Source organism: Primulina huaijiensis, chromosome 16 (assembly GCF_012295235.1).
Source record: "Primulina huaijiensis isolate GDHJ02 chromosome 16, ASM1229523v2, whole genome shotgun sequence".
NCBI classification, from domain to species: domain Eukaryota; kingdom Viridiplantae; phylum Streptophyta; class Magnoliopsida; order Lamiales; family Gesneriaceae; genus Primulina; species Primulina huaijiensis.
In genome coordinates, this window is record NC_133321.1 from 6,124,603 (window position 1) to 6,142,588 (window position 17,986).

The 17,986-nt window shown below is 38.3% G+C and overlaps 1 protein-coding gene across 1 annotated transcript; it reads left to right on the plus strand.

Annotated features, from left to right (window-relative positions):
* Window positions 1–7,736: 7,736 nt before the first annotated feature.
* Window positions 7,737–10,425, plus strand: LOC140962124 (reticulon-like protein B11). Its single transcript, XM_073420994.1, has 6 exons — window positions 7,737–7,961; window positions 8,165–8,345; window positions 8,571–8,712; window positions 8,820–8,889; window positions 8,980–9,156; window positions 10,205–10,425. Exons 1-5 carry the CDS (start codon window positions 7,910–7,912, stop codon window positions 9,147–9,149), a joined length of 615 nt encoding a protein of 204 aa, XP_073277095.1. The 5' UTR covers window positions 7,737–7,909; the 3' UTR covers window positions 9,150–9,156; window positions 10,205–10,425.
* Window positions 10,426–17,986: the final 7,561 nt, after the last annotated feature.

A 17,986-nucleotide genomic window follows, 5' to 3' on the forward strand; every position in this document is an offset into this window, starting at 1 on the left:
AGCTCAAGAGTTGCTGCTGTATTTTCTTGGACAGCAGGTTTTGCTTCGGTTCAGAGGTCACGTACGAGTTCTTGGTTGGCTTTTAGCCTATGGACTTGGACTGGACAGTACCTTATTGAGTTAGAAAGGTCATGTTTTTGGCCGTTTGTGATTTGGTTAAGTTTAGAGGTCGTACAAGAATTTACGGTGCAATGTGCCAAAGTGACTTTCGAAAGAGCGTTTCATGTTTTGGCCTCCATTCACAAAAACTTCGACTTGTACAACTTTAGGAGCATTATTTCATCATTTTAGGTGTAATTTAATCATGACTAAATGATGGTTCGGTGTTGGTTCAACTTGTACAACTTTAGGAGCATTATTGCAGCTTATCATGGGATTATTACCTCACCCGGTGGTCACTAACCGGTTCATGTTCATTTATTGGTACGGATATCCAGTCCAAGGGCTGTGATGATCTCTACCGCCCAATATACTGTGGTTTAGTCTGATCAAGCGATTCAGTTCAGTTCGTGGGCCACTTGCGTTGAACATAATCTCAACAGAAAATTATTACATGCTATTTCATGCAGGGCTTTATGGAGCAAACATTTCACTTACGATTTTCAGTTAAGTTATGCACGTATTTATAATTATTCATGACACGATTTTCATGATACGCTTTATGACACGATATTTTCACGTTACATTTTACGACATGATATCTATACATGGCATGAAATTTTATGAAATATGTACTTTTTATTTACGATATATGCATGCTGAGTCTTTAGACTCACTAGACTTGATTGTTGTAGGTACAGATGAGGTCGGGACCGAGGGCGGGGACCAGTGAGCCATCGTGGGTCGCAGTAGTAGGAACCCGAGGACCTCATTTTCAGCACTTACTATTTTTATTCCAAACTCAGTTTTTATTTTGTTGAAAATTTTTTTAGTTATTACTTTAAAACAAATATTTACTTCCGCTGCTACTTTAATCGTTGAACCATTTTTATCACTTTATTTTATGAATGAGGCTTTTTATATAATTAAAGAGAATTTTTTTTTATTATTCCGCTAATTTTCAAGTACGAAACACGGGCCTCTACATGTAATGACCCGAATCCTTATTTTGAATGAAGTACAAATTAAGAGATAACTAAAGAGTTGTTAATTAAGTATTATTAAAGAATTTTTAATTAAGGATTAAGTTGTTCGGATCCATCGAATTTAAAATTGACAACCCGATCTACTACAGATTACATTATCTCTAGAAATCTAACTAGACAAATGAGATTCTGACACGTGGCAGATAAGATTGATTCGGATTTTCTGATCTAGTCCGGATGCAGCCTATAAATGGAAGTTTAATTCTTTTGTTTTCTAGACCACATCCTTCAGAGAGAGTTCTAGCCATATACCTTAGTTTTCTAGTCAGTTTTTAGCGCACTTTGGTGTTGGGAAGTTTCGGAGCTAGTGTCGATTCGAGGAGGGTCGGTGATCTGGGATCGTGACATCATCAGCGGGCTGACGATGGACGTAGGTATAATCCTAAAGCCTTTAGGAAGAACTTTGAAACATATTTGGTAATTTAGGATCTAATTTGATAGTGATTTTTCATATTGTCGGTATTGTCTATGTTCAGAGCTTTCTATCAGATTGTTTTAGTGAGGTACGTGATGTATTGACTGAGATATCCAAGCGTAGTATACACACTTATATGCTGCATATTTATATGTTGCATGATACATTTTTACTGCTTTGACATATCATGTTGAGCCTGATATCTTTCGAGATATACCTCGTTCGTTGGGGCCGCTCAGCCCTATTCTATATTGTGGACGATGGGGCATCGAGAGTTACAGCGTCCGACGGGACCCGCGGGCCCTGATGACCTGGATGTTGTAGGTCCGCGTCGTCCGCGTCTTGATGATGAGTGTGGGAGCCATAACATGCATAGGACAGATCAGAGACTACACACTCTGGCACCCTGAGCATGAGATTCTTGACTTGATCCTTGATATCCAAGCATATTGCATTTCGCATGCATCATATAAATTTGTATACTTGTACATTCTCGTATTGGGAAATTTTCGCTCACGTCCTTGTTTTCATATTGGGCACCCCATTCCATGGGGCAGGTCTTAGGTTGGACGGTTCAGACAATCAATGCAGTGGCTAAAGCAGTTGGGTTTTCGGTGGTGATCTAGTGGAGGTTTTATGTGGTTTATCGTTTTCTCGTTCAGAATTATATTTTCGATATGGTTGTATTAATGTTTAAGACTGATGTTATTTATTCTGTTTTCGTTTGGGTTGTAAGATGATTAACTTATTTGGTTTCCGCTGTTTAATAGTTGTTATTAAGTTTAATGATGCATGCTTATTAGTCTATTTAGTAGTGGCTCGGGTAAGGACGCTATAGATACTGAACTCCATCAAAAATCTATGACAGCTCCGTTCGAAGAAAGCCAGTCCATACCCAAAATAATGTCAAACTCCGGCAACGGTAGCACGATCAAATCTGCTTGCACCACATTCTTCTGTAACCAAAGCTCCAATCTCTTCACTATCTGTGAGGTAAACATCTGATCCTCGGATGGAATCGATACTCTGAATCTTGAACCCATAGCCACTGGTATGATTCCTAGTCGCTTGACGAAAGATTCGGATATAAAAAAATGTGTAGCTCCGGAATCTAGCAATGCATGCATGCGTGGCTACACCTGAAATATATATCCTTTCTGAGACAAAACATACCATCAAATCTGTTCACGTTGAAACTTACGAAATTTCATACCTGCAATGAACCCAAAATCCTCAAAATTACTTATTTAACCAAAGTGTTACTCGAAAGTTTCGAATTAAATCCCCAAAAATTTCAGAAATTATAATTTGGCCCTTAAAATTTTTGGAATTTAAATTTTCGTCCCACAATATTTCGAATTTAACCACAAATAATTCCTTAAAATTTTCTCCCCAAAATTTCAAAAAATTCCTCAAAAACCATTAAAAATTCGATTTTTTTGCAAGCAAGTCCTTAAAATTCCTAACTCATTTAATTCAATCCTTAAGTCTAACTAGGTAGAGCATGCAACCTAATTTATTCTAGGTTCTCAATTCCAAAGTAACTCGACAACCAACATAATAATCCATCCATTCAAGGCAGTAAATAAGTGAATTTTTAAACGTAAAGGTTGCCGGTGATCAACGTAGAGTCTAGCTCGGCTTCTACCTCCTCGGCATGCATCACGTAAGCCCTTCCAGTAGTGGGGCTCTGATTCCTCGGGCAGTCAATTTCTTTATGGCACTCCTCTTTGCATATGAAGCACCTGAAATTCCCTCACATACACGTGTCATAGTGAAGTTTGTTGCACTATTTGCACGGCGGTCCTTCTTCCAGCTCAGGAGCACCTGGTGCCTGAGGTGGTCGCTGCTGTCCCGGTCTCTTGATCTGACCCTGGGGCTTCTGCTGCCCCTACTGCCTCTATGGCCCTGAATACTGCTTCTTCTGCGGCTGTGTGCTATCCTGAGTCTGATGCCTATTCCTCTGCATCTCCATATCGATATCTCTCAGAGCCTGCTTCGCCTGAAATGCACAAGCGGTGGCCTCATCATAGCTCGTCGGTCTCATCAACATAACATCCCGGTGCAGGGTGGGTCTCAGTCCATCCATGAAATGCCTCAGCTTCTGGGCGGCATCTCTAGCGACAAGGGGCACAAAGTGACAGCCCTTGTCGAACTTCCGAATAAACTCGACGACAGTCGAGTCCCCCTAACGGAGACTCATGAACTCCCTCGTCAGGAGACCCCTGACATCATATAGGAAATACTTGCCTTAGAACACCTCCTTGAACTGCTCCCAAGTGAGGGTAGCAAAGTTCACCTTGTGGGCAGCTCCCTCCCACCATAGAGATGCGTCATCCCTCAGCATGTAAGTGGCGCACCTGACCCGGTCGCTATCCCTCATCTCCAGATACCGATAATGCAGCTCCAAAGACCAAATCCAACCCTCCGTCACAAAATGATCAGTGGTGCCCCCGAACTCCTTCGGGTTGATCCGTCTAAACTGCTCATAAATGTCGGAATAAGGTTGGGGAGCCTGCTGAGCCTACTCCAAAAGTCTAGCCATACCCTCCAGTGCATGGGTAGCTGCATCTAATGGTGGTGGTGGTGGGCCTCTACCGCCTCCTGAAGTATCATCCTGTCGGTCTGTACTAAGGGCGTGTCCGGGAGGCATGATATCCGAATACAGTCCAAATTCTAAACGTAACCCATCATGCAATTTAATCTACTTTTCAAAACATTTCAATCCTTAAATCATGAAAGCATCTAAACATGTACTGTAAACCATAAATCGTGTAATCATGCAGGTTATAGCATTAAGAAATTTAAAATCATACAAACTTACAGACTTGAGGCTTGAAGACTGAGCTTGCATGCATGCGATACTGCTGAATATTCACATTTTTAAAATATCATCAATTCCATGCTGAAAAATTACTGTAGTTCGAATATTTCCAAAACTCCTGTCGAACTATCAACATATAAAATACAAAGTAAGGAAATGTTCAAACACTCCTATCTCATAAATATGATGTGCGGAAGAAATATGGTCATCGGGTTAGAGTGCGCACATCCAGCCCCGCCTACTCAGTCTTCGACGCCTCCAGTCTCGTCATCGATAAGCTCACCTGCATCATTCACACCTAATGAGTCTAAAGACTCAATACACCCGTAACGTTATAGCAAGTACATATACATAACAAGTAACAGTGAAAAAATACTGTAATGAAAATACATTTCATGATCGTAAAAATCGTATGCATAATCATAACCTGTCGAAGCATAAATATTTTCATAACATATAACTTCATATCAGCATATACATGTTCGTTGTCTTAATTTGAATTCCGTTCATTATTTGCGACTTTCGTATTATCATGTCATTCGATGAATCCATCTACATGTAACTGCGGTACCTGGCGGCGGGGACCTCAGTAACAGCATTACCTGTTAACTAAGCTCTGGCCTTACGTGTCATCGTGTTATCGTATTAGTCATAACAAACTCTCATCCTTCAAAACATGAAATCATATTCATCACTTAATAAAACCATGCATATACGTAAATTTTCTTAAAATCAAGCATGCGGCGTATTTTTCATATTTACATATAAATTCATATTCACGATAACACAAATATTTAAAACATGTCAAAACGTGTTTAGGGCGCTGCTAGGACTAAAAACTCGACCAGGTGCAAAATGACCATTTTGCTCCTAGAAACCCTAATTTACCATTTTTAACCCTGAACCTCATAATTACGACCCGAAGCCTACCAAACTCCTCAAAACACCTCCAAACATTATAATAAGCATTTCATAGACGTAAACTCTAGCCTGTTTCAAAACTTACATGGTTCGTTTTAAAACTTGGACCGGGGTTTCGGTTTTAATCCGAATAAACTCGAAACCTAACCAAAACTTTCCCAACTCAAACCATGACTCGAATCTACATGTCCAGCCTCTAAACCACTCGTTCCAGCCCATTTATGACCCACGAAACACGCCCAAAAGGCTGCTTAAATTTTCTGCACCTTCTAGCCATAACCCTAATCGCGACAATGGACCAAACCATCGGCCCTACACCTAACCAGCTTGGGCCAGCCACGAACCAGCCCACCTCTGGACCCTCCTGGGCCGACCTAACTACTGCCCTCAGCCTCATACACACCGCACGACGCACCCACTCGCGAACTACCGAAAAAGTGCCCCAATCGAGCCAACCTACCCTCCACTCGATCGATCGGCTTCAAGGTTATATCCAACAGTGTTCGAGCCCTCCTAGGCCGTGTCTCAGATCCACCAGGGTCTAGTGCATAGCTTGGATCAACCCTTGCACCACCGGCTCGACCCCAAAAATCAACCTACTCGCAACCAAGCCGCAAACCCAAGGAACTCGATCGGCCTATGCTATAACGAGAGCCTCAGCCGACTCCAGCCCCTTGACACCATAATCCTTGACGTGTACGGCCCCTTAGCCACATAAAATCAGCTTCCCCTTGCACCATAATCATAAAAAGTTAGTTGAATGCATAAACATGTGGATTTCATGAACAAATCAAAAGCATACAAGTAAAACCGTGCAAGGGCCGGGCATTATACATATAAAGCCCACATATCTGCCTAAATACAGTATTAATGATGCAAAAATAAAGATACATGGCATGCCTTGTGATTATACGCTTGAAAACTCGAAAAACTACGTGCGGGACGTGAACTGGAGAGGCGGGGAGGAAGCTTTCTTTAAAAACTGAAGGGGCCGACGGCTTGCTGCTAAAAAATGAGGGGATGGAGGCTGCTGAATGAGAGGAGGGGGCGGCCAAGGGGTGTACTAGGTTTAGGGTTTGATTAGGTTAGGTTTAAGTAAATAAAACACATACTAATGGGCCTTAAATAAAATTTAAAAGGGTTTGAGTCCACTAAGCATTAAAATAAACCTATGAAGCTCAATAACGCTCTCGAAAAATATTTCGTTTTGGTATGTTTTTTAAAAATATTGCCCGAACCCTCAAAAAGTCCCTCGATTCGCTAAAATTTGTGTACCGGTTTAAAATACGGCCCGACGAGTAAAAATACCCAACCATTGCCCATTTTCGAAATTCTCCTTTAAATATACCTTAAATTAAATAATTAAATTAATTATTCAATAAAAATATTTTTCCCGATTATACCCGATCTCTGTTACCCGTTCGAGCGCGAAATGCAACTTAGAACCCTAATGCATGAAACTTTAAAATACCCAAGCAACAACACCTAACCATGCAATATTCATGCATTAAATGCATAAAAATCATTAAATCATATTTTTATAAAACCCTAGATTGCATGTAGTCGGGTTATGTAGTTCGAATTTCCTAGACCTTACACATCTGATTTCTCACATATGGCGCCAATGATGCTACTCGAGAAAATAGGTGAGCTAGGTGGGTAATTTGTCGGACAGAGATGTGTTCTTTCCCTATACATGCTGGTGACCGAGCAAGAGGAACCCTGCTCGGTCACGAGCTAGATAGACTGTCTACCTCATAACAAGAAACGTTAGTGGGGTGCCAGAAGAGTTTACGGCTTGGCCATTCCGAAACTCAAGTCAGTCAAGTATGCACGCAAAGGAAAGAAAGTGTGTTTAAGTAAACATGTAGAGAGTGCTTGTGAGAATTAAAAATAAACTCCCTGATTTTACCTCTCTTGGGAGCTTTTATAGAGTATCAGAGTCGGTGACTATTTCGAGATGCTTGGATAATTGCCACGATGTGAGAATATGGCCCACATCTTGGCTTCTTCATGATCTGAGATCGTGGAGGGAAACAAGCCCGTTGATTATTGGCGGATATTCTTTTGTTGCCCGATTGAGGCCGTGGGCCCATGATAGTACAAGTTTGTAGTGGTTTGGTAAGTTTCCTCGAATGATGCATCCCGTGGTGGTTTAAAAAAGTTGCTTTTTTTTTTTTTACCCAGGCTGGCTTCCACTCGGTCTCCTCTTGGCTTCCTGAGACCAATTCTGGGTTCCCAGTCTTTCTTCCCCCGCTCGATTCCAAAGATGACTCGGACCCTTTCCGGAGTGTCACAATACCCATTGAGTTAAGCAATGAGTATTTTTATTATTTAATAATAATTTTAATTATTAATGTTGAGTCCCGCCCGAACCCGAACATATAACATATAACATATAACATATAACGTATAACGTATAACGTATAACCAATAATACGATCCCAAACAGTCCCGTTTCGCGTTTGGAAATTGCCATCCCCTGCCCACGGTCAATTACATAATTCCAATCGTCGCACTCAAATTCTCCTTTGTCCCTCTCCTTCTCCCTCTCCCCCTTTTCGTCCAAACTTTCCGTATCCGTAACCTGAAATCCGACTTTCTATGGGAAATTCGCGTCAGTTTTCTGTTCATCTCGCACTCGGGGGTGGTGCAGGTATCGTAGTATGTGTTACACACCTACATTTTGAATTAAATCTTTCGTTTTTATCAAATAAACTTGTTTCGTCGGAATATAAATTGATCTCAATATCGATCCATCTATGCCGTTTGTATTCATTGATATTGTAGGCGATTTGAGCAATAAATTTTAGTGGTAGCGATGATTAAATTTCATTTTTGTTTTATTTTCTGATGCAGTTGCTGACCTGTTGTTATGGAAGAAATGGACGCAGAGCGCTGCTTTTCTTGTGGGTTCAACTGCCCTGTGGTTTCTATTTGAAAGAGCTGGATACAATTTATTGTCATTTGTGTCGAATGTTCTATTGTTACTTGTCGTAATCTTGTTCTTGTGGGCTAAATCTGCATCACTTCTTAATAGGTATAAGAACTAAGATATCTGAATTTAAAGGTCTGTGATCTTTATCCACTATTATTTTTAGATTTAATAGTTTATTGCGTTTTGTTATTCTTTATCCAAAAGTTTAATGAGTTTTTGTCTTGCTCGGTGCCTTGAGGGATGTACGGAGTATGGAATCTTTAATGTGTGAATTTTGATTGGATTATGGACGAATATCAAGTGAATAACTTTATTCTGTGATATTAGACCTCTGCCACCTCTCCCAAATCTTGAGGTTTCTGAAGAGACTGTTGTGAAGGCTGCTGATGAGATGCGAGTCTGGGTAAACTGTACCTTGTCAATTGCACGTGACGTTGCCATTGCTGGAAATCTTATATTCTTCTCTCAGGTATTCTAGCTTGTTCTCCTTCATTAATATAGTATCGGTTTTTATTCATGAACATGTATGTGCTGATTGACGGATTATCCATGCCTTCGTGGAATTTTGTTTATTAGGTTGCTATAGGCCTATGGATTATTTCTTACGTTGGTAGTTTATTCAACTTTCTAACTTTTCTGTACATTGGTAAGTATTGAATTCTCTGCATGGATAACCTTATTTTTTTTGTTATTCACAATAATATTAATGTTGGGTTTTGTGTTACTGAGACGACAGGTTTTCTTCTTAGTCTGTCTGTCCCTGTTTTGTACGACAATTATCAAAGGCCAATTGATGAAAAGCTGAATGTTGCATATGATATAGCTCGTATACAATATCGGAAAATTGATGACATGATACTGAGCAAGATTCCATTGCCTTCAAACAAGGAGAAGAAGATACAGTAGATCCATTGTAAACCTACAGTTTAATGTGTCTTGTGATAATGTTTCTTTTTGCTTTACACTTGATTTATTCATGCCTCATCTTGATAGTGAAACACATATTGAGCATGTCTTGTCTAGATGAGATTGTTTTTTATCTTAGATTTTTATTACTTGATGCAAGCAAGCAAGCAAGAACCAGGAGAAGTATTTCTCCAAGAAATATTTTGATTGCATATTTCTGGGTTGACGTGCTGCTTTGACTTGCCAATTGAAACCTTATATTTTATTTGTGAACCTTGTGTTTATTAGGTAGACTCTTTAGTTGTAGCGGTTGGGTGAGAGGCTCTTGAGGCACAAATTTAGTGTGAAGTTAATTAGGCGTCTCTGTCATTAGATTGGTTAATTGATTAGACCTCGGTAAAAGAAGAGATCTTCATTTCTTTGCACATATGATGTTTGCATCATGACAAGCTATGCGTTGCACATACTAGAAAAACCTACCACCATATCACCTTGATGCAGCCTTGTCCCTTCTGCTGTGAAAGGATAAGAAAAAATGCAGTTTCTGCTAAGGTGTATGGGTCACTGCATGTTGACATACTGTATACTTACAATTCGGCAATTATATCATGTGCCCAATTCGGGTTTTCGTTGAAACGTGTAGAGATATATTCCATCGATCAGAGATCTTTCAATAATTTATACTTCATCAAGTATTAAGAAATTTAACAGTATCTTTGTGTGTAGGGAGGACACACTACCATCCTCTTGTTCATTCTTTATTTGCATGTGTAATTGCCTTGTTTGGTGAGCTAGACTCGTATTATGTAAGGTTACAATGTATACAAAGAAGATGAGTTTGTTAGCTGCTGCAAAACATGCATGAACACACACCACACACACAATTTGAATGTTAACTTCTGTTTCCTCAACTTGTACAGGATAAGCATTTGCAACAAAAAATATTACGTACTGGTAGATGTAGAAATTGAATTGCTTGAACTTTGTAGGAACTACTATGACCCCTGAGCTGTTGTGCATCTATTTACCCTCTAACATGTCGATGTACTTAGCAGGTAGCTTTTGCTTAGTGCTTAGCGGCTGACATGCGTTGAAATGAGTTTTGCAAATGATATGGAGAGGGGCATATGAAGATTCATTAGTGTTGCTTTGTCTACCCATATTACCATGACTAATTAATTGTATTTTGGTTTGCTTATTTAATTTGGTATGAAAACGACTATTCTAGGATCAATAGTTTTGCTTGTGTGGTCTGTTATTGCCTATTTTGAATCTATTTGTTTGTGAATAGTCGAGGCAATGGCTGGTTTTTTTCCAAGTACTATGATTTCGGTAAAGTTCGCGTGAAACTTGAAAAAGCTCTCCCCCTTTCCCTTTTGCAATTCTATCAAATGGTTGGTGGTGATCCATGGTGGTTTTTTCCTCAGATTTTATGTTGTCCTTTTCCTCCGTGTTTGCTTTAGATTTTTATGATTCAATTTATGTTTAGTTTTGTGCGTAGGTATACAATTTTTTCCTTAAATTTAATTTAAACATGATTTTCTATAAACATTTTTTCAGTTGTAAAACGTAATAATGGAATAAAGTAAAGCACAAAATCATAATATTTTCAGAACTTCGAAAATTTTACGAAAGAAATAAAAAAAATCATGTTTAATTTGTGGTTTCGTTCCCATTTATCATTCTCGTTCATGTTTAGTTTGTGGTTTCCTTTCCTTTTGTTGTTCCACCGGTTCGATTTGACATCTCAGTAGTCCTAGCCGTAAACAATGGATGCTAGGCATTGCATGTATCAATCTGTTAATTGATGTACTAACTCGTTAAGCATCTCGTCTGGGGAATACATTCGCAAGAATGAAACTCAATGGAATTGAAAGAGGCCGCACAAGCGTCCCACTATTTTTCACGCCTAGCTAGCTCCTCAGCACTAATATTAACGTCTGCCTCTTTCAGAGGAGCCTTAGTAAGTGTATGTCATAACCATCTTTAAATTTTTTAGCCAATCTTAATAGTTAGGGCCGGTAAGTTTTTATTATTTTTTGGTCAAAAATCACGAAGAATGGATTATGAAATGTCATGTCAAAATAATATAGTGAAAATGAATAAGATAAATATTATTGATTATTTTAAATAATTTATTGACAAAGACATGGAATTTGAATTTTTAATTATTTTCCTGTTATTTTGACATTTTCAATATCTTGTTATGAAAATGGGAAATTATATTTCTTTATTGACCACATGGAACCCAATTAGCCAGTTATGGTAACGAATAATATCTGTCAATGATAATTTTTAAAATATATAACCCAATTTGAAATGACCCTCGCTTTTAACTTTGAAAATCTACTAATTTTTTTTTTTATATTTAAGCAATTTTTCGAAAATCTACCGTTTAAATAATTTAACATTTTCATAAATCAAAATACTTTAACATATGAAATTTCAAGTGCATCAAAATCCCTATGAAACGTCTACTCATTTAAAAATTCTACTGAACATTTTTTAAATACAATGGCCGAAACCTTGTCTACATAAATACATAAAATTTGAAGCAACATTTTTTTAAAATCAACCCACTGTTGAATAAAATAACTACAGTTAAAATTATGAAAAGAGCAACCAACCTAAACAATTACCGTTTAAAAATATAAGACGTCAAGCATATAAATTCTGTCAAAACCCTCAACAAAATAAAATAATCAACCATTTAAAAAGCCGTTTAAACGTGTTCCCATAAAATCATATATTTGCGGAAGAATACAAGGTCCTCGGGTTAACGTGCGCAACCAGCTCCGTCCGTTCAGTCATCATCACCTCCAGTCTCCCGATCAACATACTCACCTGCATCATTCACACCTAGTGAGTCCAAAGACTCAACAAACCTATGGCATTAATAGCAAGTACATATACATAACATGCAACAGTGAAAAGTACTATAATCAACATACATTTCATGAACTAAAAGCATGACGTAACCATATCGTAAAATCATGCGTGTCAAAACAGCTCATCATATCATCATATACTTATACATTTACTTTAATTGAACTCAGTTCATTAGTTGTGACTTTCGTATCAGCTCTATCGTATCAGCTCTATTTGGTGGATCCATCTACGTATAATCATGGTATCCGACGGCTGTCGGACCACAGCGACAGTATTACCCATCCACTGGGCCTAGACCTCATCATCATCGTATACATATATCGTCAGTCACAACCAATTTTCATCCTTCAAAAATATAATCATTTTCATCACTTGTCAAAATCATGCATGAAGGATCGTGTGCTGGGCACCAGAGGTGCTTCAAACACAATATTTTCCAAGAACTGAAATAGCTCGTGTTCTAAGAAGGTTAATACCGATGAATTAAATCGAGTTTGGTTAAAGTACCGAGCGGAAAATACTCGAAGTAATCCTTCGTGAAGAAAGCTGCTATATTTGAAAGCCTTTTAACTTGTTTAATCAGAATAACTGAAAAGCACGGGATCAGTTCTACCATATATCAGTTCAGTTATAATGAAAGCTGAACTGACGGATGCTCTAACTGATCAAAACAATTTGAAAACAATAGTTAAACAGTAAAATACACAAGATATGTTTATGGATGTTCGGAGACTTCAACTGCTCCTACGTCACCCATTCTACCACCTCGGTTAGGATTCACTAAAAGAATTTGATTTATACAACACCTTGTAGAAACCTACCCAACTTAGGACTTACTCACTGCCTAAATGAACTCCTAGACTAGACTGAAGGCAGCACCTCCCAGCCAACACTTTTTTAACGTCTGTGTGTCAAAGACTACATACACAAGTTTAATGTCTTTGTGCAAGACTGTATTTGAGTGGTGGTGGTGAGTAAGTGTGTGTGAGAACTGAAAAATGAATACACCGAAAGATGTTCTCATACACTGAGGAAAAAAAACTTTTAAACTAAGCTGATATGACTTTTGTATTCCATATGGGCTGATTACTTCTCGTAAGCTGATAAGCAGTAAGCGTGCCCTCTCTTCTTTTACTCACTTGTTTAACGTCTTCACTGATCTTCTATTTATAGGCCTGATGGCTTGATCGTACAGTGAGACTCAATTATTATATCCGTTACAGCTTGAACGTGTTCTTTGAAATTTGTGTCTCGACTTTTCCGACAGTCTTCTGGAACATTTTGGCTTTATGATTTGCTGCAACGTCCATTATTGTACTCTCAATAGTACAGATGCTTTGTACCTTTGTACGTAGCTAGAATCCACTTTAGATAAGCTTGTCTTGATCTCCAACTGATTGGTTCCTAAATGACGCTCCTAATTGGTCATCTGAACTGATCTTCAGTTGGGCTGGTGAAATCAGTTGACTCGTCAGTTGAACTGATTTCACTATTTCAGTTGAACTGATCAGCTGGACTTTTCATCAGTTGAGTTCTTCATCAGCTGGTCAGGCTTCTGAAGTTCTCCTACTGAACCACCTATCAGCTGGACATGAGATGAACTGTTCTTCGATATGTAAGTTGAGTTGATTCAGTTTGGGCAATCAGCTGGTACTTTCAGTTGCGTCTTGATAGCTTCAGTTTTGGCTCAATTAACTGATCAGTTCGAAGCCTGATTAGTTCCAGCTTCCTGCGCACTACAATAAATCATTAAAAACAAAATAACAAGTTTCGTTAACATCAAAATCAAGATTGCGAACATGAAATGTTCCAACAATGCATATACGTAATTTTTTTTTAACTCAAGCATGCAACATATTTTCATAATTTCATAAAAAGCCATACACATGATACATAAACATTTGAAAACATGTAAAATCGTGTTTAGGGCGCTGTCAGGACTAAAATCTCGACTCGGATGCAAAATAACCATTTTGCCCCTACAAACCCGAAATGACCATTTTACCCCTGCACCTCTAAATTTCGATCTGAAGCTTACCAAACTCCTTCAAACATCTCAAAACATATTTATAAGCATTTTTTGGATGTAAACCTGAGCCCGTTTCAAAACTTAAACGATTAAAACTTGGACCTGGGTCCCCGTTTTAACCCGAATCAACCCGAGCTTAACCAAATCTTTCCCAACTCAAACCATGACTCAAACCTACATGACCAGCTGCTAAACCACTTATTTCAGACCACTTAGGACCCAGAAACCACGCCCAAAGTTTCCAGCACATGCATACTCGATCCCTAACGAACCAAGCTCGCAATTATTCGATCTTAGGCCCTACCGACTCGGACCAGCCTTGAACCAACCCTTCCTAGCCCACCATAGGACCCTCCTAGACCGACCAATCCCAAGCCCACAGCCCCTTGCATGCGAGTCCCTAGTTTCACCAAGAAACAATCGAACCTAGCCACAAACATTGCCTATGGGGTCGCTAGCTTTAATCCATGCATGGTCACGCTACGAGCAGACTATGGACCACTCCGAGGCCTCGTCAGGGACCAAACACGTCCTTAACCAGCACCTGGAACAAGCCATTCCCAGCTACACCTCACCCCTTACCCGATCTAGCCATACCGAACTCAAACCCCTAGCACTGATCGACCCTCATGCATCCTCACCTAAACAACCTAAGCTTCGACTCCAACACCTCGGTCCCTCCATCAGGGATGTGTCCAGCCCCCTAGCAGCGTAAATCGACAACCCCTTACACAACAATGCAAGAAAAACGTGAGTTATGACCGAAACAATGCGTATTATTTGTCAAACCTTTGCACAAAAGAAGCTACATGATAAATCCATGAGTTTTACATGCAAGTACATATACATCAGCATTTATATGGTGTAAACGATGAGAAAAAGAGATACATGGCGTGCTTTTGCATTTAAACGCTCGAAAACTCGAAGATTTATGCATAGAACGTGCACCGGAGGGGCGGGGTAAGAAATCCTTTGGAAGAAGCTTGAGGAAATAGAGAGAAACCTTGCTGGAAATTTTAGAAAGCTGCTGCCCAAATGGGAGAGGGCTGCCGTGAGTTGGGAGGGGTGGGTTTAGGGTTTGATTAATATGGTTAAGTTAATATACTTATACACTAATGAGCTCTTAATTAAAATTAATGGTTTAAAAGGATTTTTGGCCCATTAAGCAATAAAATAATCCTACCAAGCCCAAAAACCCTCTCGAAAAACATTTTGTTTATGTATGTTTTTGAAACTATTGCCCGAGCCCTCAAAAAGTCTCCCAATTCGATAAAATTTGTGTACCGATTAAAAATATGACCCGTCGAGTAAAAATACTCACCAAGGCCCAATTTTTGAAAAACACCCTTAAAAAATTAATTAATTAAAATTGATCATTTAATAAAAATATTTTTCCTAATAATCCCCGGTTTCCGTTACTCGTTCAAACGCGAAATGCAATTTAAAACTCTAATGCACAAAACTTTAATAAACCAAGAATTTAAAATAATTATTCATGTTAAAATCATACATTTAATGCATTAAAATAATATAATTAAATTACATAAGAAATTGATAACTAGCATGCATGTGGTTTACGCGGGTCTTCAAATTTTCAGGACGTTAAACCCTAAATCGTCAATTAACCAAAATCATACGTCGACCTTTAACAAGATCAACTAACATCATAATAATGCATAAAAGAATATTTCTAATAAATTGTAACGCTCTGAAATATTAAAGGTCCACGCAAACCACATGCATGCAATTATAAAATTCTCCTTTATTTTAATTAAATGTTTCAATTACCTGAATTAATCATGTTGTGCATATTTGCATGCTTAAAATTATATTTTCTACGTGGTTTCATTAAAATGTAATTTTAAAGATTATTCGAGTTGCGATCGAAGAACGGAGACCGAGGGCTGAAAAATAGAAAATGTTTTTATTAAATAATTATTTTTAATTATTTAAAATATGGGTGATGCTTTTTCATATTTTTGAAAATAAGAGGTTTTGAGGTGATTTTATATGCCGGGGCGTAAATTTTATCGGTGTCGGTTTTTCAACAAAAATAAGATTTTTTTTGGCAACCCAACTAATAAATTCACAAAATTTATTAAACAAAATTATTTTTAATATTCTAATTGAACACTAATGGGCCTAATTAACTCTACTAATGGGCCTAAACTTGTTTAGTGATTAATTAAAGTATATAATATACTAAACTACCCCATAACCCTACCCCATGCTCACAAACTCACGCCCACTTTTTCCAATTCAAATCAAAACTCTCTCCTGTATCGAAAGTCACGGCACACACAATATCTTGAAGAGGAACTTTCGAAAGTTGCAAAGAAATTCAAGCCGTCGTCTCATCGTCGTCGTTAATCGTCAATGTTAAATCGTGCGTTAAATATGTAAAGGCACGCCTTAATCTCTTTTTCTCATCTTTCACACCTATATTATGTGTTTGATACATGATTGCATGAAAAACATGATGCAACTTTTATATTTTCGTTTTTATGGCTATACATGCACAAAACTAGTGTTTTCATCTTTTAAAACTCCTCATAATGATGCACAAAGGTGCTGCCATGATAGGGGTACTTGAAGTGATGTTTTTCCAAATGTTTAAAGGTCCCTAGGTGTATATTTAAAGGCTGAAAAAAATAGGGAAGAAATAAAAACGAAAATAGACTCTTTAAGGGAAAAGACTCTTCGACTAGGAGTCTTTAAGGGTCACGGCTGCTAGCTGCGGTTATGGAGGGTCCACTAGACTTAAGTGGGCTGCATAGGAGGTATGGGTAGAGGCTGGACATGGTAGTTAAGGGCTGGAGGCGAAGCTAGCCTAGGTTCGAATCATATTAGGACTAGGAATCTTGTGCAGAAAAATTCAGTAGCTTCCTAGGCATGTTTTGTGGGGATCCGGACGCTAATCATGTTCTTAATCGTCATTGGGACTAATTAATCAACTATAATAAACAGGGTCTAAAATTTTTTTTTTTTTTTTTCAAAGCGGAAACGTAATGTAAATCGATCTTAAATACATATTAAACATAAACATACAAATCTTGTATTGTCTATAATAATTCAACTAGGTCCAACTACATATCAGTGTTGAATCCTAATTTAATTTTGAGCCCGGATCTCCACGCTATCTAGTCCAGCCTCGTTCTCTTCTTGACCCTGATCCTGTCCCACCTGTTGTCATGCACACATACAAACAAGACAACAACCGGATAACTCCGGTGAGAATTACATTCCCATTATAAACCATATATACATGCAAGCATACAGACAATATAAAAGTATATAACAGACATTCATAACATGTATCAAAATCCGAAACATGAATCAAATATTCAACGCATGTATCAAAATCCAATACATGAATCAATATCAATAATAAATCATATTCTAAAGATATACCATCATCAGGAACATAATTCAATATCAAGCAATGAATCACTCTCCGTGATTCTCAGACTCAGACTCGACTCAGTCCTAATCTAGGGATCCCGATTTGAATAAGAACATACACCCACCTACACTCCCGATCGGGGTGGTGGTACGTTCTTATTCACGGACTTTGGCCCTTTCCATATCGAACATCAGTAATAGAAGCAACTCCAATTCTATCCACTTCGATATGACCAAACGTCCGATGTCCTGACCTATCTGTCAAAGACTATGGCACTTCCGCCATACTCCTATCCTGTGACAATGTGCAATGTACCAGTGACGATTCTATCACTATCAGGCACTTCTGTCACAAGACCAATCATTTAATACCTGCTATCTATATATCAATAGAACAAGCATATCAATTCATTCATTAATTGCAAATATCAATGCAATAAAATAAAGTATGTGATTTAGGGAAACTCGAGTCAAACCTCACTCGAGTTGTGCAATCCCAACTCAACATTAATTTATA